This window comes from Panonychus citri, unplaced genomic scaffold (genome assembly GCF_014898815.1).
Source record: "Panonychus citri isolate SS breed McGregor unplaced genomic scaffold, ASM1489881v1 Contig00026, whole genome shotgun sequence".
Lineage (NCBI taxonomy): Eukaryota > Metazoa > Arthropoda > Arachnida > Trombidiformes > Tetranychidae > Panonychus > Panonychus citri.
Genome location: NW_026515431.1, coordinates 65343 through 88826, shown reverse-complemented (window position 1 = coordinate 88826; position 23484 = coordinate 65343). Strand labels below are relative to the sequence as shown.

General features: G+C 31.0%; 3 protein-coding genes across 3 annotated transcripts; 2 read left to right on the top strand and 1 right to left on the bottom strand.

Annotated features, from left to right (window-relative positions):
- Positions 1 to 22: 22 nt before the first annotated feature.
- LOC128396723 (E3 ubiquitin-protein ligase lubel-like) lies at positions 23 to 3505 on the top strand. Its single transcript, XM_053357331.1, has 6 exons — positions 23 to 193; positions 262 to 525; positions 749 to 1178; positions 1288 to 2371; positions 3032 to 3419; positions 3461 to 3505. The coding sequence occupies exons 1-6, from the start codon at positions 29 to 31 to the stop codon at positions 3503 to 3505; spliced, it is 2376 nt and encodes a 791-aa protein (XP_053213306.1). The 5' UTR covers positions 23 to 28.
- On the top strand, positions 3445 to 6552 carry LOC128396722 (MATH and LRR domain-containing protein PFE0570w-like). Its single transcript, XM_053357330.1, has 3 exons — positions 3445 to 5761; positions 5853 to 6089; positions 6463 to 6552. Exons 1-3 carry the CDS (start codon positions 3596 to 3598, stop codon positions 6550 to 6552), a joined length of 2493 nt encoding a protein of 830 aa, XP_053213305.1. The 5' UTR covers positions 3445 to 3595.
- Positions 6553 to 17471: 10919 nt separating this feature from the next.
- LOC128396721 (uncharacterized) lies at positions 17472 to 20449 on the bottom strand. The gene is made up of 2 exons (XM_053357329.1): positions 19454 to 20449; positions 17472 to 19355 (listed from the first exon to the last, which is right to left on the bottom strand). Exons 1-2 carry the CDS (start codon positions 20447 to 20449, stop codon positions 17472 to 17474), a joined length of 2880 nt encoding a protein of 959 aa, XP_053213304.1.
- Between the last annotated feature and the right edge of the window lie 3035 nt (positions 20450 to 23484).

Here is a 23484-nt window from a genome sequence, read left to right as displayed (position 1 = left end):
ACTAATTGTTAATTTAGGATCATCAAGGATGGTAATTAACTCGACTAATTCAATTAATTGTAATCTTTGTGGTTCTTCCGGAAGTTCAGTTAAATGTGATCGATGTGATTCAAAAACCTTTTGTATTTCCTGTGATGATATGTATCACCGTCATCCCAAGAGACGATTTCATTTGAGAAAAACAATTAACCAGGTAAAGAGTTAATTGATTCAGTTAATGAATATGCTAATTGTTGTTAATAATTTTCTTTAAAATTTCAGCAATCAAATGGATCTAATCAAATGATATCACCTTTAACTCGTCCCTTTCAAAGTTCATCTCCATCTCCATCACCATCGCCTTCATTATCTTCAGTTAATGTTAATTTTCATTCCGAATCACGATTGGCTTCATCATCACCGATTACCAATAACACAATTAAATCACAATCAATAATCTCACAATTCCAATCATCAGAATCTTCTCATCATCATCCATCTAAGATGCCAATACCACCTCCAAGGAGAAAGAAAAAACCACAAGAGGTAAGAAATTGATTGTTTACCATTAGTTAATTGTAATCGAATCTCATCTTTGGTTAACATTCAACTGGAACACAAGAAGAAAGAAAGAAAAATAATCATGATAATCACTGACAATTAAGCATAATTGATTAGGGAAATGAAAGGCATGATTTGAAATGACAATTGAAAATTTAACCAAAATGATCTTGATAATTTAAAATTTGCATATTCTAATTGTGATTAGGATCCAAATGGATCATTCTTACCCCAATTTGGTCAAACTCGAGTTATTCAATATCAATCTGGATCAAATTACCGATCAGTTGATCATTTAAATCAATCAGGACAATATTTCAATGACCAACAATCAAAACATCAACAATCTCAACCATCACCGAATCAACAACAGCGTTTAAATTACAATTATCTTCGTCCATTTGATGAAGAGTACAGAAGAGGAAGTTCAAATATTGGAACCGGAAGTTCAAATCTATCGAGTGCTAATAGCAGTAGCTTATCAAGTGAGCAATGGTCAAGTGAGGTTGGTTCAGCCGGAAATGTTGTACCACCGGCACTTCCGTTGAAAAAGAAATGGTCACAATCTTTACCAGGAAAATCTGAGTCTCATGGATCTGAACAGTCCATATATCAATTCAAATCAATATTATCACCAAGTAACTGGACAACCGGTGACCATTCAAGAGCAAATGATTATCAATCAACAACAGCAATCAGCTAATCATCTTCATCATCATAATCAATCATCAATGATTAATCATCCAGCGCTTCCTCCTCATCATCCAATGAACTTCGGAGCATCACCTTATCATCATCAACAATCAGCGCAATTAAATCAACATGGTCAGTATCATATGGGGTCAGTTTCTCTTGCTCAAAGTATGGAGGATCTCGGGTTGGATGATAGAGATGATCAAGTTTCAGATGAAGATTTTCCTGATCATGGGACATTAACTCGTAATAAGAGTAGATTATCATCATTAGTTAATCGTCGAAATGGTTCAATGAAACGATCTCAAAGTTCATATTTAGTTAATCAGCAATGGCAACAACAGAATCATCAACAACCAATGGTTCCACCTTATTGGATTAATCCTGTTTATCCAATGTATTCAGGAGGGTATCCGATGATTCCAGGGGGTGGTATTGGTCCTTCACCTTTACCACCTTCTTCTTATAATAATAATTTAAGAGCGTCACCCTCACCATCATTACGATCGCTTAACTTGAATCGCCCCAAGCGAAGTGGTTCAAGTCAATCAGTTCGGTCATCGGTAGTTCGTGAAAGCTCACCTGGAATCATGCGAAAATCATCCGTCTCATCTTCATCATCTTCTCACCATCGTTCCCATCCTCCTCATCCTCATCCTCATCCACATCATCATCAAAATCATTCATCACAATCTCGGAATAAAATGTTTGATCAAAGATCAACATCAATTCCCAGGTCACTTACGTCATCTCGTTACTCAATGAGAGCAACCGATTCAGAAGATGAAGATGATTACGCAAGCCAATCGGAAGATGATGAAATTGATGAGGAAGATGATGATAGATTTAGTCAAGCATCTTCGTTAGAGCCAAATAAATTGTGGACTTGTTATGCTTGTACCTATGTGAATAACCCGAACGCTGAGATTTGTGAAATGTGTGGTAAAAGTCATCCCAGTCGATTGAAGCGCATCGGTCAACGGGGAAAACAACCAAGGCCAATGAAAGAAGAGCCGACGAAAGAGAATCGATCAGTCGAATCAGCTAATCAATCGGTTGGTAAAAAGGGACCTGAAGTAGTTATAACCAGTGATTTAATTCGTGAACAAATGGAGATTGAGAAGGAGCTTCGTCGAAGGTTAGAAAATGAGAAACGAGTTGAACGGGAAAATCGTCGACTTGAAAGAAAAGAAGAGAGAAAAAGAAAACAATCATTATCATCATCATTAATTGATGAAAATGAAGATAATGATCATGATGATAATCAAGCTAATCAATTGATTGCTTCAACTTCATCTCAAAGGAAAGAACCAGTTCCATTGAGAATTGATTCCATGAGAAATAGTGATGATTTTATGAAACAATTTAAAACAAATAACGGTAATTACGATGATAATTATCATCAGGATAATGAAGATGATGGTCATCTAATCAATAGTAATAATAAGGCTGCGGTCAAGCATTTGGATAAAGCGATTGATAGTGAATTGGATTGGCCTGATTCTGTGAGAAAAAGAGATTCAATTGATAAACATCAGAATAATAAAGATAATAAAAAGGAAGGTGAAAGGTCAATGAGTCCATTATCATCTAATAATTTCAAAGATATTGAAGAAACTTTTGAAAAATTGGAACAAGAAATTGATCTAATCAGAAATTCAACTAATAAAAGGGCAACAATTAAGGAGGCTGAGCCTGTGAAAAGTGAAACAACAACAATTAAAGTTAATGATGAACCACAATCAAAACAACAGCAACAACCAATTGAATTTGAAAATAATGAGATTACAATTAAAAGTGATCAACAGATTAAACAACAGCAATCAGTTGATGCATCTTCAACTACAATTAAAAATGATCAGGGTAAAGATTTGAATGAAAATCATAATACTGGATTGGTGGGAATTAACAAAAGTCCAAGTGAAATTAATCAGGCTAACAAACCTGTTGATTTTAATTCTAATGAATTAAGTCAACCATTAATCACACCTCAAGCATTAGTTAATCAGCCAATTAATCAAAACCCACAATTAGGAATTGCTGGTTCACCAATTCCATTGAATTTACCAGCAATTTATCACAATCAACAACAACAGCAAACAAATCAGCAAATTTATCCATCGTATCCAAATCAATATCCAATGATGGGCCAACAATTAAATCAAATCAATTCTAGTCAATCAATTGTAAGTCCTGGTTCCATGTTTCCAAGTTACGACGTAAATAGATTACGATCAAACAATTACATCGGATTAAATTCACCAAATTGTGAAATGATCAACCATCCATTAGCAGTATACGCTGGCTCTAATTACCTCAACAGTTCACAATCAATGTACAATTTACAAATGGCAATATACCGATGAACCAATTGCCGAGCCATCAAACTATTCCAGATCACAATCAACCGCTATTTCCAGGTACTCGAACTGAGCCAAATGCTTTAAGTTACTTGGGTCATTCGAGTGGTTTTAACGGTAAATTCATGAGCAATGAAAATTTATCGATTGATAATCGAACCAATCAAAGTGCCGCTTCCGTTGGATCAACAACAGCTTCGATATCTTCAGCCCAATCTCAACTACAATCGGGCTTTCAAATGTTCAAATTACTTCGAGATGCCGAGAAAAAAGGTTTCACCGCTGATGATATTGAAATCGCTTTAACATTTAACTCAACTTCACCTTTAGATTGGTTAGATGAGAACTGGAATAATATGATTGAAACAGTTTTGACACTTTCCAACAATCAATTAGTTCAGAATGAAAAGAAACGCCTCGGGAAGAAATATAAATTAACAGCGATCGATTTAGTTACAACGAAAGACGCTAAATTGGCCTTACGATTAACCAAAGGTAATATTTGGCAGGCAATCGATAAATGTGTCCAACGGAAGGAGGAAGATAAATCTGATGAAAAGAAAGATGTAAAATCATTTAGTCTCGATATCGAGGAATCAGGTTCAGGTAAATCTAATATGGACGCTGTTCCGATCGCTTTGCTAACTAACCAAAACCAGCAGAACCAAGAGTCGATACGATTGTTACAATGTTCATCTTCGTCCCTGAGAAATGATAAAAATGAACTTAAAGCCGATGAAATAACTTTATCTCGATCATCTTCATCTTCTGGTGAATATTTTTCTGAACCTTCAGATGACAATGAAGATGAGATGAGAGAGAAGATAAATGTTGGCACCAATGTAAATGATGAGGATGAAGATGAAGATGAAGATGACGATCGATTGGTGGATATTGAAGTTAAATATCTTGACGCTGTTAATGAAGTGGAAGAGATTGAGGAAAATATTCTTATTGAGGAAGAGGAAGAAGATATCGAAGATGATGAAGAAAATGTTGACGAAATTGATGGAGATGAGGATGAAGAGAATGAGGAACTTGTAAGATTAAGGTCTGATTCAGTGGAAGATAAAGAAACAGATGATGAAGAAGATAACGATAACGAAGACAGAGACTATGACGAAGATGAAGATGAAGAAGATGATGATAAAGAAATGGAGGATTATGAAAATTTGAGAAAAAGTTTAGAGCAAAGATTATCTCAATTGGGGATTAACAGTATTGATGGTTATAATGATGATTCGGATGAAGATGGAAACCATGAAGATTTAGCTAAAAGTGATAAATCCCAAGAGGAAGATGAGGAAATTAACAGAGATTTTGAAATACTTAATAGAGATGATTTTGATTCAAATGATTCAGACAAATGGAGTCAACAATCAGAAGAAGATGAATCCAATCATGAACCAATCAAAGAGTCTATGGAGACTTTAAAAACATCCTCACAATCAGAGACGACAATCAATATAACAGAATCATCATCATCAAAAGAACATCAGAAAGTTAATCAAGAGAAACAATCAGATAATCAAGAAACTCAATCAATTGGTAATATTGAAAATCCGCTGGAAAAAAAAGTTACAAAAAGTTTGAAGAAAAAAGTTGTTCCATTAACAAATCTAAAGGAGAAAGTAACAGTATCGGAGGCCGATGGTTCTAACGGTAAATCAACCTTATTACCTGTTACACCGATCACTGAATTACCTGTAATCGATAAGGAATCGCTGAATCCTCACTTTGGTTATGCTCGATCGGCATATGAATGTGAACTGTGTGCAGGTTCATTTCATATTCGTGATATGGTCTCAATGATTTCGTGCACTCACAAGGCCTGTGTTAATTGTTTACGTCAATACTTTTCCGTTCAAATTCGTGAGGCCTCAGTGTTCATAATCACATGTCCCTTTTGTTCCGAACCTGTAATCTCATCGGACGATGAAGATTCTGTTTGTGATTATCTTTCCCTTCTCGATCAACTGGTTAAATCTCTGGTATCAGCTGATCTTCACGAACTTTGGCAACGAAAAGTTCGAGATAAAGTTCTATCTAAAGATCCATCTTTCCGTTGGTGTACTAATTGTTCATCAGGTTTTATCGCTTCCAATCCAGCGGCTAAAACAATTACCTGTCCTGATTGTAAAATCGTTAATTGTGCCTCTTGTCATAAGGTAAATCTAATTGTTAAAATGTATTAAAGTTTACAATCTAATCGATTATCTTTTCATTCATATTCAATCATCTTCATCATGATTCTGATAGATTTGGGAAGATCAACATACCGGAATTACCTGTGATCAATTCACTGAATGGAAACGATTAAATGACCCAGAATACTCAGATAATCAATTAGAACTTCATCTCAAACAATTCGGAATCGATTGTCCCAATTGTAATTTCCATTACGAACTATCCAAAGGAGGATGTATGCATTTCCATTGTGTCCAATGTTCCCATGATTTCTGTGGAGGTTGCAGACAAACATTCAGATTAGGATCAGTAAGTAATCACAATTAACTACACAACAATCAAATCAACAATCAATCTATTATATAAATTAGAATACAATCCCTATGATACTTTTCCCTTCTCCTTCCTCTTAATCACAAATTAATCACTAAACTAGTTCTATCTAATTAATGGTTAATTGTTTACCTTTACCCTCTTGATGCTTATTATTATTACGAAAAAAAGTAAAATATAATTGATTAATTCTGATGGTTAACTAATGATAATTATACTTGATGTTCCGCCTTCTTGTGCGGTTTCAGGATACTTGACTACGTTGTGATACACCATGGTACATTTAATTGACTAATTGTCAAGTTAATTTCTTAATTCTACTAATAATTAATTGTTAATTAACTCTTAGAAATGTAAAATCTCAAATTGGTGTGATAAACTTGGATTACATGCTCATCCCGAAATTGTTTATTTTATTTACGAGATAAGAAGTCAATGAATTAAGGCAACTATTAGATGTAAGAATTAAGATGAATTAATCGTTAATCCTATTGACTATCTAATCTTTAACCTAATTCTTATGTTAATTAGATTCATAAGATTGAATATAATATCATGAAGATAAACAATCAATCAAATGAATCTCGTGATTTGTATGATAATGGAGCAGAAAGAGTATCCTGAAGGATTGAAGGATTTGCCTGTGGCAATAATCTTGAAACCGCCGGTGTTTGTAAAGGTGAGTATTTTTCAATGAAATTAACTTTAATTGTTGATAATCCAAAATTAGAAGACAAAATTAGTTACCAATTTTTATCAATTTTTCTTCTTCTTCTTATTTGCCTTCAGGCAACATTATATCATATCTTGGTGGATTAATTCGAACATGAATCGATCAGATTGAGATTTTCACCGAAGATGAATTGGTTTTATGTTCTTCGTCGAGATAATCTTATACTTCCAATTAAGAAGAATGGACAAGATTATCGAACTATTCTTTATGAGGTGAGTTCGATTTCAAATATCAACTCGAAAATTTTGAAATAATCGCTGTTGATGATCGTGTTCATCTTTTTATGATACAATTTAAAAATAGAATCGCAATTAATACAATCCTTTAGATTACAATTGTATTGTAATTGTGATTTGTATTATTCTGTTAATTTTCATATTCATTTGATTGTAATTATCTTTTGATATTTAATTTCTATACAGATAATCAGGAAGGAATGTCCATTGATTAGAACCTGTCAAGTGATTTAATTGTTGAAATGATAATTTGGGCAACAATCAACGAGCATCATTCGTATTCATTGTTATTCAACTTTAATTCAATTGTGTAAATATTAATTATATCAATGAAAAATCGGATAATTCATTCATTTTCATGGTAGAAAATTGTGTTAATCAAATGTAATCAAAATAATTAATTTAATTTTCATTCAGAATCAAATGTAAATAAGTTTCATCTTCAACAATCAAGAAAAAAAGTCAATTGTTTACCATTTAGTTACAGTAAATTATAGTAAAGTTTTATAAGAGTTTCAAGTATCCAGAAAAGATCGCGTTGAATAACTTTGGCTTAAATCTGTATTATAAATTATTGGTAATTTAAACTACTCATTAAAAAGTGATGATTCTGCAAAGAGTTTAAATAGACCAATGTTAAATTTGTAAGAAATGAGAAGAAGACTTTGAGTTTGCATAAATTTTTAATAATTCGCGCAGGTAATGGTAATCAATTGAATATTAATTTTGATATCTAACTTTTTCCAATTTCAATACATATAATTTTATCTTTGTTTTGAATTTATCTTTAAGTGATAAGATGACCGTCTCAAATGATTAAAAATTTATGCAAACTCAAAGTCTTTAATATTGTATATATTATTATAGTTTTTAGTGAAACTTCAACGATCAACTATTTGGACTTATGGATCGGGTAGAAAATAAATTTTAGAATAAGTTTATTAGTGATAGCAAACTATAAGCACCAAGAAACGACCCGAAAGTACGTTTTGAACATTTGTTCTTCTTTAAGCACTATTCATATATTTGAAATTCTAAAATGAATGGTACTTGCAAACTCTTGAAAATGAATATCGAGACATGACTGATATAACTGTTGTATTAGTTATGAGTCGAGGATAACGTATATTTGTTACCAGACGTATATGTTTGTTTTGAGATTGTGAGGTAGTGTCAAGTAATCAAAAAAGCTAACATTGGTATGATAATCTGACAATTAAAGAACACTAACAATAAAGTTTGATATGAACTAAAGTACTTGTATTTATTTATCCAGTATAAGATGTTACTTAACACGAACTTGTGTGTGAAATTTTGCAGTGTCAAATTGGACGAACTCGTTCAGTCAATGTTGTATTCCAAACAAAGAAAGTCCATGATTGTTTCGAAAATAACATCATTTGTCTCGAGGTCTATCTCTATACCATTTGTTGAACCATTCGAAGCTAATTCAATTGCCAATTCATTAATATATACTGTGATATTTTCGACACTCCAATAGGCATGACCTTTATCAAAAACCATAAGCTCTTTTTCTATGATAATTGGAGACATTGTTGGAATTTCTAACTCGTGAACATACAATATCATTCCGTCCTTTATAAAGAACTTGTCAGCAGCCAATATTCTCCACTGATACGCATAAAAGTTTAGCTTACTGGAGCTCTGTACAGAAAACAAATGATTAGATTATTCATGAAAACTGTCAATATATGTTTGCATGAACTGAAACAATGAAGAAAAGCGATCATAGAATTGAAAAATTCAAATCTTAGAAAACAACTTTGCTTCTCATGTCATCAACACGGAAATAATAAGAAATAGTGAATAGAAATGAGAATTGTGAATCAATTAGCTCACAGAAGTTTTCACAGACAAACGCCATCAAACATTTATTAATAAATAGGAATTTTCTCTAAGCATTCGTAAAAAACATCTAACGGAATAGACAAAGTGTTTCGACCCCTTTTGATAGCTTTATCTATTTGTTTAGACAGCCACTTCAGTATGATACATTTGAATCTTAACAAATCAGCTGGTTGCGATGTACCAAAAAAATCGAAGTGTATCGAAAAAATGGCACTGAATTTGAACCCGTTAATATATTCAAAATTAAATAGTGTTTCAAATTTTCGTAACAATAATTGAATGAGTTCCAGACACCTTGAATACAATACTGACTCCAGACCAAAAGCATCCCAGATAGACTGTAAGGTTGAAAAAATGGGAAATAAAACATTACTTATTAATATTAATACATATAAGTAGAAAACATATGATTTGAAATGTATTTATATGTTTTTCTGACTAATTAAATTATCTGAATCTGCCGATATACATAACATGAGTGACAGATCAATAGTTATCAAGTTATCACTGATTTTTATGTATTTAGGCGGGAATGAGGTAAATTCATGTTCTATGTTGATTGAAGTTAAACTATCAACTTTTGTGGAATCAAAAGTAATTGGGTAGATTGAGAAGGTTAAATAACGTCGGATTATTGTTTTAAAATGTTAATATATTGCTTAATTATGCTAACGATTTGAGAGAAAAAAATTAATTTTCAACAAATTAATTGATAAAGTTTATGATAATGGGAAGGAGAATTTTGGAATGTATTTATATGTTTTTCTGACTAATTAAATTACTCTGAATCTGCCGATATACATAACATGAGTGACAGATCAATAGTTATCAAGTTATCACTGATTTTTATGTATTTAGGCGGGAATGAGGTAAATTCATGTTCTATGTTGATTGAAGTTAAACTATCAACTTTTGTGGAATCAAAAGTAATTGGGTAGATTGAGAAGGTTAAATAACGTCGGATTATTGTTTTAAAATGTTAATATATATTGGCTTAATTATGCTAACGATTTGAGAGAAAAAAATTAATTTTCAACAAATTAATTGATAAAGTTTATGATAATGGGAAGGAGAATTTTGGAATGTATTTATATGTTTTTCTGACTAATTAAATTACTCTGAATCTGCCGATATACATAACATGAGTGACAGATCCAATAGTTATCAAGTTATCACTGATTTTTATGTATTTAGGCGGGAATGAGGTAAATTCATGTTCTATGTTGATTGAAGTTAAACTATCAACTTTGTGGAATCAAGTAATTGGGTAGATTGAAGGTTAAATAACGTCGGATTATTGTTTTAAATGTTATATATATTGGCTTAATTATGCTAACGATTTGAGAGAAAAACATTTTCAACAAATTAATTGATAAAGTTTATGATAATGGGAAGGAGAATTTTGGAATGTATTTATATGTTTTCTGACTAATTAAATTACTCTGAATCTGCCGATACATAACATGAGTGACAGATCAATAGTTATCAAGTTATCACTGATTTTTATGTATTTAGGCGGGAATGAGTAAATTCATGTTCTATGTTGATTGAAGTTAAACTATCAACTTTTGTGGAATCAAAAGTAATTGGGTAGATTGAGAAGGTTAAATAACGTCGGATTATTGTTTTAAAATGTTAATATATATTGGCTTAATTATGCTAACGATTTGAGAGAAAAATTAATTTTCAACAAATTAATTGATAAAGTTTATGATAATGGGAAGGAATTTTGGAATGTATTTATATGTTTTTCTGACTAATTAAATTATTTGAATCTGCTGATATACATAACATGAGTGACAGATCAATAGTTATCAAGTTATCACTGATTTTATGTATTTAGGCGGGAATGAGGTAAATTCATGTTCTATGTTGATTGAAGTTAAACTATCAACTTTGTGGAATCAAAAGTAATTGGGTAGATTGAGAAGGTTAAATAACGTCGGATTATTGTTTTAAATGTTAATATATATTGGCTTAATTATGCTAACGATTTGAGAGAAAAAATTTTCCAACAAATTAATTGATAAAGTTTATGATAATGGAAGGAGAATTTGGAATGTATTTATATGTTTTCTGACTAATTAAATTACTCTGAATCTGCTGATATACATAACATGAGTGACAGATCAATAGTTATCAAGTTATCACTGATTTTTATGTATTTAAGGGAATGAGGTAAATTCATGTTCTATGTTGATTGAAGTTAAACTATCAACTTTGTGGAATCAAAAGTAATTGGGTAGATTGAGAAGGTTAAATAACGGATTATTGTTTAAAATGTTAATATATATTGGCTTAATTATGCTAACGATTTGAGAGAAAAAATTAATTTTCAACAAATTAATTGATAAAGTTTATGATAATGGGAAGGAGAATTTTGGAATGTATTTATGTTTTTCTGACTAATTAAATTATCTGAATCTGCCGATATATAACATGAGTGACAGATCAATAGTTATCAAGTTATCACTGATTTTTATGTATTTAGGCGGGAATGAGGTAATTCATGTTCTATGTTGATTGAAGTTAAACTATCAACTTTTGTGGAATCAAAAGTAATTGGGTAGATTGAGAAGGTTAAATAACGTCGGATTATTGTTTTAAATGTTAATATATATTGGCTTAATTATGCTAACGATTTGAGAGAAAAATTAATTTTCAACAAATTAATTGATAAAGTTTATGATAATGGGAAGGAGAATTTGGAATGTATTTATATGTTTTTCTGACTAATTAAATTATCTGAATCTGCTGATATACATAACATGAGTGACAGATCAATAGTTATCAAGTTATCACTGATTTTTATGTATTTAGGGAATGAGGTAAATTCATGTTCTATGTTGATTGAAGTTAAACTATCAACTTTTGTGGAATCAAAAGTAATTGGGTAGATTGAGAAGGTTAAATAACGTCGGATTATTGTTTTAAAATGTTAATATATATTGGCTTAATTATGCTAACGATTTGAGAGAAAAAAATTAATTTTCAACAAATTAATTGATAAAGTTTATGATAATGGGAAGGAGAATTTTGGAATGTATTTATATGTTTTTCTGACTAATTAAATTACTCTGAATCTGCCGATATACATAACATGAGTGACAGATCAATAGTTATCAAGTTATCACTGATTTTTATGTATTTAGGCGGGAATGAGGTAAATTCATGTTCTATGTTGATTGAAGTTAAACTATCAACTTTTGTGGAATCAAAAGTAATTGGGTAGATTGAGAAGGTTAAATAACGTCGGATTATTGTTTTAAAATGTTAATATATATTGGCTTAATTATGCTAACGATTTGAGAAAAATTAATTTTCAACAAATTAATTGATAAAGTTTATGATAATGGGAAGGAGAATTTTGGAATGTATTTATATGTTTTTCTGACTAATTAATTACTCTGAATCTGCTGATACATAACATGAGTGACAGATCAATAGTTATCAAGTTATCACTGATTTTATGTATTTAGGCGGGAATGAGGTAAATTCATGTTCTATGTTGATTGAAGTTAAACTATCAACTTTGTGGAATCAAAAGTAATTGGGTAGATTGAGAAGGTTAAATAACGTCGATTATTGTTTTAAAATGTTAATATATATTGGCTTAATTATGCTAACGATTTGAGAGAAAAATTAATTTTCAACAAATTAATTGATAAAGTTTATGATAATGGGAAGGAGAATTTGGAATGTATTTATATGTTTTCTGACTAATTAAATTACTTGAATCTGCTGATATACATAACATGAGTGACAGATCAATAGTTATCAAGTTATCACTGATTTTATGTATTTAGGCGGAATGAGGTAAATTCATGTTCTATGTTGATTGAAGTTAAACTATCAACTTTTGTGGAATCAAAAGTAATTGGGTAGATTGAGTTAAATAACGTCGATTATTGTTTTAAAATGTTAATATATATTGGCTTAATTATGCTAACGATTTGAGAGAAAAATTAATTTTCAACAAATTAATTGATAAAGTTTATGATAATGGGAAGGAGAATTTTGGAATGTATTTATATGTTTTTCTGACTAATTAAATTACTTGAATCTGCCGATATACATAACATGAGTGACAGATCAATAGTTATCAAGTTATCACTGATTTTATGTATTTAGGCGGAATGAGGTAAATTCATGTTCTATGTTGATTGAAGTTAAACTATCAACTTTGTGGAATCAAAAGTAATTGGGTAGATTGAGAAGGTTAAATAACGTCGGATTATTGTTTTAAAATGTTAATATATTGGCTTAATTATGCTAACGATTTGAGAGAAAAAATTAATTTTCAACAAATTAATTGATAAAGTTTATGATAATGGAAGGAGAATTTTGGAATGTATTTATATGTTTTCTGACTAATTAAATTACTTTGAATCTGCTGATATACATAACATGAGTGACAGATCAATAGTTATCAAGTTATCACTGATTTTTATGTATTTAGGCGGGAATGAGGTAAATCATGTTCTGTTGATTGAAGTTAAACTATCAACTTTTGTGGAATCAAAAGTAATTGGGTAGATTGAGAAGGTTAAATAACGGATTATTGTTTTAAAATGTTAATATATATTGGCTTAATTATGCTAACGATTTGAGAGAAAAATTAATTTTCAACAAATTAATTGATAAAGTTTATGATAATGGAAGGAGAATTTTGGAATGTATTTATATGTTTTTCTGACTAATTAAATTATTTGAATCTGCTGATATACATAACATGAGTGACAGATCAATAGTTATCAAGTTATCACTGATTTTTATGTATTTAGGCGGGAATGAGGTAAATTCATGTTCTATGTTGATTGAAGTTAAACTATCAACTTTGTGGAATCAAAAGTAATTGGGTAGATTGAGAAGGTTAAATAACGTCGGATTATTGTTTTAAAATGTTAATATATATTGGCTTAATTATGCTAACGATTTGAGAGAAAAAATTAATTTTCAACAAATTAATTGATAAAGTTTATGATAATGGGAAGGAGAATTTTGGAATGTATTTATATGTTTTCTGACTAATTAAATTATTTCTGAATCTGCCGATATACATAACATGAGTGACAGATCAATAGTTATCAAGTTATCACTGATTTTTATGTATTTAGCGGGAATGAGGTAAATTCATGTTCTATGTTGATTGAAGTTAAACTATCAACTTTGTGGAATCAAAAGTAATTGGGTAGATTGAGAAGGTTAAATAACGTCGGATTATTGTTTTAAAATGTTAATATATATTTTAATTATGCTAACGATTTGAGAGAAAAAATTAATTTTCAACAAATTAATTGATAAAGTTTATGATAATGGGAAGGAGAATTTTGGAATGTATTTATATGTTTTTGACTAATTAAATTTCTGAATCTGCTGATATACATAACATGAGTGACAGATCAATAGTTATCAAGTTATCACTGATTTTATGTATTTAGGGAATGAGGTAAATTCATGTTCTATGTTGATTGAAGTTAAACTATCAACTTTTGTGGAATCAAAAGTAATTGGGTAGATTGAGAAGGTTAAATAACGTCGGATTATTGTTTTAAAATGTTAATATATTGGCTTAATTATGCTAACGATTTGAGAGAAAAAATTAATTTTCAACAAATTAATTGATAAAGTTTATGATAATGGGAAGGAGAATTTTGGAATGTATTTATATGTTTTTCTGACTAATTAAATTATTTGAATCTGCCGATATACATAACATGAGTGACAGATCAATAGTTATCAAGTTATCACTGATTTTATGTATTTAGGCGGAATGAGGTAAATTCATGTTCTATGTTGATTGAAGTTAAACTATCAACTTTTGTGGAATCAAAAGTATTGGGTAGATTGAGAAGGTTAAATAACGTCGGATTATTGTTTAAAATGTTAATATATATTGGCTTAATTATGCTAACGATTTGAGAGAAAAAATTAATTTTCAACAAATTAATTGATAAAGTTTATGATAATGGGAAGGAGAATTTTGGAATGTATTTATATGTTTTCTGACTAATTAAATTACTCTGAATCTGCCGATATACATAACATGAGTGACAGATCAATAGTTATCAAGTTATCACTGATTTTTATGTATTTAGGCGGGAATGTAAATTCATGTTCTATGTTGATTGAAGTTAAACTATCAACTTTTGTGGAATCAAAAGTAATTGGGTAGATTGAGAAGGTTAAATAACGTCGGATTATTGTTTTAAAATGTTAATATATATTGGCTTAATTATGCTAACGATTTTGAGAAAAAAATTAATTTTCAACAAATTAATTGATAAAGTTTATGATAATGGGAAGGAGAATTTTGAATGTATTTATATGTTTTCTGACTAATTAAATTACTTGAATCTGCCGATATACATAACATGAGTGACAGATCAATAGTTATCAAGTTATCACTGATTTTTATGTATTTAGGCGGGAATGAGGTAAATTCATGTTCTATGTTGATTGAAGTTAAACTATCAACTTTTGTGGAATCAAAAGTAATTGGGTAGATTGAGGTTAAATAACGTCGGATTATTGTTTTAAAATGTTATATATTGGCTTAATTATGCTAACGATTTGAGAGAAAAAAATTAATTTTCAACAAATTAATTGATAAAGTTTATGATAATGGGAAGGAGAATTTTGGAATGTATTTATATGTTTTTCTGACTAATTAAATTACTCTGAATCTGCCGATATACATAACATGAGTGACAGATCAATAGTTATCAAGTTATCACTGATTTTTATGTATTTAGGCGGAATGAGGTAAATTCATGTTCTATGTTGATTGAAGTTAAACTATCAAATTTTGTGGAATCAAAAGTAATTGGGTAGATTGAGAAGGTTAAATAACGTCGATTATTGTTTTAAATGTTAATATATATTGGCTTAATTATGCTAACGATTTGAGAGAAAAATTAATTTTCAACAAATTAATTGATAAAGTTTATGATAATGGAAGGAGAATTTTGGAATGTATTTATATGTTTTTCTGACTAATTAAATTATTTGATCTGCCGATATACATAACATGAGTGACAGATCAATAGTTATCAAGTTATCACTGATTTTATGTATTTAGGCGGGAATGAGGTAAATTCATGTTCTATGTTGATTGAAGTTAAACTATCAACTTTGTGGAATCAAAAGTAATTGGGTAGATTGAGAAGGTTAAATAACGTCGGATTATTGTTTTAAATGTTAATATATATTGGCTTAATTATGCTAACGATTTGAGAGAAAAAAATTAATTTTCAACAAATTAATTGATAAAGTTTATGATAATGGGAAGGAGAATTTTGGAATGTATTTATATGTTTTTCTGACTAATTAAATTACTCTGAATCTGCCGATATACATAACATGAGTGACAGATCAATAGTTATCAAGTTATCACTGATTTTTATGTATTTAGGCGGGAATGAGGTAAATTCATGTTCTATGTTGATTGAAGTTAAACTATCAACTTTTGTGGAATCAAAAGTAATTGGGTAGATTGAGAAGGTTAAATAACGTCGGATTATTGTTTTAAAATGTTAATATATATTGGCTTAATTATGCTAACGATTTGAGAGAAAAAAATTAATTTTCAACAAATTAATTGATAAAGTTTATGATAATGGGAAGGAGAATTTGGAATGTATTTATATGTTTTCTGACTAATTAAATTACTCTGAATCTGCTGATATACATAACATGAGTGACAGATCAATAGTTATCAAGTTATCTGATTTTTATGTATTTAGGCGGGAATGAGGTAAATTCATGTTCTATGTTGATTGAAGTTAAACTATCAACTTTTGTGGAATCAAAAGTAATTGGGTAGATTGAGAAGTTAAATAACGTCGGATTATTGTTTTAAATGTTAATATATATTGGCTTAATTATGCTAACGATTTGAGAGAAAAATTAATTTTCAACAAATTAATTGATAAAGTTTATGATAATGGGAAGGAGAATTTTGGAATATATTTATATGTTTTTCTGACTGCAATCTTTTGTGACATGAATCAACAATCAAATTGGTAAAATTGATGATTAACGCAAAATTTTTTTATTCTTTTACCAGAAATCTCAATGTATTATCGTTAGTATTGTCTTTCTAGATATTCAAAAACAATTTCAAATAAAGTGGTTTTGATTTCTTTGTCAATAAGTGCTTCATTAGCATTTCTAGTGTCATAGCATCCTTGTAAATATGAACCTACTAAGCCAATATTCCAATAACATTCGCCTTTTTCATAAGTGACCACACCGTTAGAAATCACCTCCATAGAAAATATAGGTTTTTTGAATTCATGAACAAATAAAATATATCCACCCGGTCTTGATCCAATGCTGTACAGAAAATCTGCATCAGCAGCTAATTGTTGCCACTTTTGGATGTAAAACAGTAATCTTTCAGAATCCTGTTGATAAAATGTCGTATTAGACGTTTAATTTCAAGCAGTTTTTAATGAGCAATTCGTAATGAAAATGTACTATATAAATGAAAGAAAATTCAAAGAAATGTTTATTGAATCAATTAGTCAAAATTTCTTTGTAGACAATGTTTCTAGTTATGTTACGTAGCCGAGATTGCGTTAAAGTTTCTATTCGTATTTTGAGATCATTGGCTTCTGATACTCTAGACATTGCAACATATAATTGTCCATGAGAAAATACCGGAGATGGTAGATAAATACCAACTTTGGATAGAGACTGGCCTTGTGCTTTATTGATAGTGACAGCAAATGCTAACTTAACTGGAAACTGCTTTCTTTTGAATGAAAATGGTAATCGTGTATCTGACGGTATTAAATCGATTTTTGGTAAAAATACAATATTGCCCGAATTAGTACCTGTTAGAATACGACATTTTAAACTTCTTTCATACATTTCTACAACACTCAATCTAGTCCCATTTGTCAAGCCGTTATCCAGATTAAGATTTCTCAAAAGCATTACAATTGCACCGTTTTTAAGCTCAAGTTTATGCGGAGGTAAACCAGAAATCTGTAGATTATCTAAAAATTCCGTTGGATAATGAAACTCTAAATTGTTATTGTCGTCTTGGATTGTGTTTAGGCTAAAATAGACTTTGGATTGACCATCAAGCATATTGAGAATTCGATGATTGATTTCATCACAGTGTATATTTTTTGGACAAAGAATTGATCGTGATGAAAAAGAGTCAGGGTCTTTTATAATTTCATTAACATTCGTTCCAAAAATTTCTTTGACGATATCTGCATTTTCAGGCATAATCAAGTCGTTTGGCAATAAAACTACACCATTTATATTTGGGTATTCTCCATCACCAATACTTAGAAGTAAGTCTCGAAATGCTTGTGAGCTTCTTGAAGCTCTCATGTTAACGGTCAATTTCATGACTTTAAAATGCTGCCAAAGTGGCGATTTTTTGATACAGTTGTTGACTGTTTCGATTTTACCACCATTTGGAACTACTGGCAAAATTTGCCTGAAATCACCACCAAATACAAAGGTTTTCCCACCAAATGGTAATTGAATTTGCATTATATCTCTGAGTAAACTATCGACAACACTCAGAGCTCTCACTGGTATCATTGAAGCTTCATCCCATATGAATAACTTAGCTTTTCGCAGTAGTTCAGCTTCTTTGGATTGAACAGAGATTTTGGAAACTGAAGTTTCAAGAAATGTCAGTGGTAACCCGAATCTTGAATGTGATGTTCTCCCTCCTTTGAGTAAAGTAGCAGCCATTCCAGTCCATGCTACAGGAATTACAGTTTCATTTAATCCTACCATCCAATCAATTAAACAGTTATAAATGAAAGTTTTACCTGTACCCCCAGCACCATCGATGAAGATTATTCTATCAGCAACATGTACGTCGAAAACAATTGATTTTACGTGATCAATTATGAGTTTCTGTTCTGAATTTGCAATGGAAGCAATTCTGTCGGAATTAGATGAAGCAGCCATTCTTTCAGGATCAGTGAATTGAGGATAAATCACTCTTTCACAATCAACTGTAGGTAATCCATAATCAACTAACTTCTTTTGATGAACGTCTAAAATTTGTTGTATGGCAATAAGAGCTTTATTCCTGGCTACTTCGACAGAGAAATCCCGACAAAAGTCTTCTGATAGAGCGATAGAAAATTTTTCGAACAAATCTTTAGCATTACTTGGACACGAAAATAATAAAATATAAGCGAAAGTTTCTCTGAGTTGTGAAGCAAAAGCGAAATTCGACATTTCGTCTAAGCAACGACACCACTCTGAATCGTCATCAACTAAGCCTCGGGCTCGAGCAGCTTCCATGAATGTTGGCCAAACAGTTTCTTCATGTGTTCGGAGATCTTCAAAAGATTTAGCAGATGGGACTCTTAATAAAAGTAAGCGTAATGCGTATCGTTCTTGTTGCCTTGGAGACACGAACTGTAATCGACCAATAGTTTTACAACTATATTTCCGTAAAATCCATTTTTACTCATCTTGTTAAAACAATAATGAATAGGCATCTCATGATAGAGTACCTCAATTTCTTCCTCGCGATTGAGTTCAAACCAGGCAGTTAACTTAGTTTTTCGGACTGCCTCAGATGCAGCCACATCAAGTGCATTGTCTTCTGAGAATGTTACAAAGTTTTCATGGGGTAAATGAACAGGTAAATCCTCAACAGCATGAGAATTATAGTGCAATGGGAGAGCAAATAGTCTGTAAGCAGCTTCAGTTGATCCAACAAAACGTGACTTCAAAAAATTTGCTATCTCATCATAATCAATACGATCACCATTTTCTGTTAATTGGAAGTTAGACTGATCATAACCTTTGTATAAATATTTGTGCAAATATTTTGTTGCTTGGACTGTGCAACAAATTTCAACATTAATATGACAACGAAAATATTGTAAAAGAAAAACATTATAAGGGACAACAAATGCGTTGTTTACTTCAATAGTTCCGTTTCTCAATAATATTGATCGTCCATTGTTTCTTCGGCGGTAAAGAGGAAAACCTGTACCATCGGTATCAGTTGATTCTTGGAATGGTTTTGGAAAGTTTTTTATACATTTGTTGTCTTTCATACATTGGCTATTCACATTGAATTTACCACACGGACCATGGATCATGTGGGCTTTAACTAAAGAATATAAAAGGGGATGTTGTTGTGGACATGGAATTTCAGCACATACAACTTTATCAATTTTTTCTGGTTCTCTAGGAATGTGACTTTCAGCTACTTTAAGTAAAAGATGTACATGAGGTAACCCACGCTTTTGAAACTCAATAACATGAATCAATGATATAACAGGGCCAAATATTTGTTTTTTCATTATTAGTCTCTTAAGTTCTGAAACTTTACCGGCAAAAATGCGAACAACAATGTCAGGTCTATCTTCAGCTCGTTCATTTGGTTTAATAGACTGTAATATTTCAGGCCATTTTGGGTTACATGTCATTGTAATGAAATAATCTGGTTTACCAAATTGCCTTACAATAGCCATTGCATCTTGATATCTATTTAACATATTTCTAGGACTTCCAGAAAAAGATGATGGCAAAATTTTCAACACTCCTGCTCGTATGCCTTCAGTTTCTGCTCTCGAATTTATTACGTCACATAAACCAGCGTAAGTTTCTATTCTCAACTTATCCTGGTTTCTTCTTATCAATCAATCTTGAACCTTCATGGCGACAATAATAATCAACAATTATTTGTTGGGTGAGTTTTCCTGAATGCAAAACAGCATTGAACCAATCATCTCTTTCAAAAAGTCTCGAACAGTTGAACTCTCTGATTGTTACTCTATTCCTTATCAGTGTAGCTCTGTCGGAATTGTGCATCATCTCTGTATTCCATCCAGGTTCACCATTTGGCCATAATAAAGGATAAGCTAAAGGATCCAGATGAGGACTTAGATATGAAATATGATTACAACCATTGGACATTTTTGGGTAGACTCTTAAGCTTCTTTTATTAGGAGGTACACCATCAGTTGTCTCAAATACAGCAGCAATTTCAAACGAAGATGGAACATTTTCTGTTCTATTATCTCCATCATCACGGTCAAAAAACTCAAAACCAAAATCATCTAAATCTTTACCCTGGCTCCTCGCTATTCTAGTTCTTACATCATTTAAATGGCGGTATCTCAATGCGTATCGATTGTGTGATGCTAAATAGTTGTGTATTGTTTCTAGTATAAAAGGATTTAAGGAAAAATTAGCACTATGCTCCATCCGAATTTTATTTGCTTGTTCAGTATCAAGAAAAATAATTGTCCACCCATGTTAGTACATTGCAAGGCACTGATGAGATGATATGTTTCTCCAGAAATTTTGAATAAGTAAGTACTGGGACCAACTGGCTTTTCGATAGACGCACCAAAAGTTACAAATGAAAATGCAGAGTTATATTTCCGAATATTTGTTCTGAAGTGGCGTGATTCAGACTCTGCACCGGTTAAAAGATTTTGAAAGTCAGAAGGAAACTCAGTCCTCTGCACATCTACCTTACCACTCTGGCAGCACTGTGTAACGTTACCATTACACTCAAAAACAAATAGTTTAGCAGTACAGTAACGGCATCGTCTAACAGTTGAACCAAGATTAGAATGCAAGTCGACACAAATGTTTGCACCAAGCAATTGTCGGTATAATGCGACGAACTCGATCATCGTTTGATAACGGCTCATAGTAATTTCTTCTAGTCCTACGTGACTCTTGTCTTGAATAAGGTGTCCTTCTCGATGATGCTTGTCTTCTTGGTCTACCCCGTCTACCAGCCGACTTGTAAGATATCAATCAATGATATAATTTTATTGTAATAAAAGGAGAAAATTAGACATAATGAGATGATTGGATGGAATGAGAAGGTTAAATAACGTCGGATTATTGTTTTAAAATGTTAATATATATTGGCTTAATTATGCTAACGATTTGAGAGAAAAATTAATTTTCAACAAATTAATTGATAAAGTTTATGATAATGGAAAGGAGAATTTTGGAATGTATTTATATGTTTTCTGACTAATTAATTATGAATCTGCCGATATACATAACATGAGTGACAGATCAATAGTTATCAAGTTATCACTGATTTTTATGTATTTAGGCGGAATGAGGTAAATTCATGTTCTATGTTGATTGAAGTTAAACTATCAACTTTTGTGGAATCAAAAGTAATTGGGTAGATTGAGAAGGTTAAATAACGTCGGATTATTGTTTAAAATGTTAATATATATTGGCTTAATTATGCTAACGATTTGAGAGAAAAATTAATTTTTCAAATTAATTGATAAAGTTTATGATAATGGGAAGGAGAATTTTGGAATGTATTTATATGTTTTTTCTAATTAATTAAATTATCTGAATCTGCCGATACATAACATGAGTGACAGATCAATAGTTATCAAGTTATCACTGATTTTTATGTATTTAGGCGGGAATGAGGTAAATTCATGTTCTATGTTTTTTGACTAATTTAATTACGCTTAATGAAAAACGTTTGAAAACGTACTCGAAATGTTGTGGACACAAAAAAGAGAAAACAAAAACCCAATAGTCTTGGTTGAGAAACAGAAAAAGAAAGGTAGAGAAGAAACAAAAGAAGAGAATGATAATGATAGGGATGAGATGATGAAGAAGGTGTGCAAAAGAGAAAGACGTAAAAGAGTTTGGAAGGTTGTCATTGTTAGTTCAGATAGAATTTCTTTCCAATCGAATGTCTTATTGTGACAAAGGTTATAATTGTCATATAAACCAACATCTCCTTCAATAATATCTCTTAGAGAAGATAATTAAAGATTTTCATCTTACAAAGAGTAAAACTGTTGATTAGACTCATAATTGATTATATTTTGCTTCTGAAAACACAATTACTTAAACACTTTCCATTGTATCATGTAAATGCAACTTAATCATATTATTATTTTACCATCTAAATAATTATCAAATGATGGTGATGAGATGAGATGAGATGATAAAGATGATGAGAAAGAGAAAGAATGAAAAAAAGTAAACGGTTGTCGTTTTTGGTTCAGACAGAATTTCTTCCCAATCGAATGATAATAAGATTTTCCATCTTACAAAGAGTAACCAATGAAGCAAACTCTTCATCTCGAATATTTAATTTGAAATCAGTTCGTCCTCGAATGATTTGTAAATTGGGAAGTGAGACCTTTTTAACATGAACTTGACTGATCAAAACGTATCCTGTCACCTCTCGTATTTCGTTTAAAAGCTAAGATCGAAATTTTCATCTTCCAACCAAGATAATTCCTGGTTACCATCGACATAAGTACAATTGGTATACTGATTTCAAATTTTGGTAATGGTGTTAACGATTTGAAGGAACTGACATTCGTCCAATTGTACCAATAAATATTTAACCTTTTTTGGTGGAAGATGTTGAACTTGAATCATAGGCAGAAAATGATAAGGGAGATGATAATGATGATGATTATGAAGAAGATGAGAATGGAAGAGATAGACTCAAAATGGAATCAAATGTAGCAACAAAGATAATTACAAAAACATACACAGGAAATAATGTACAACAATT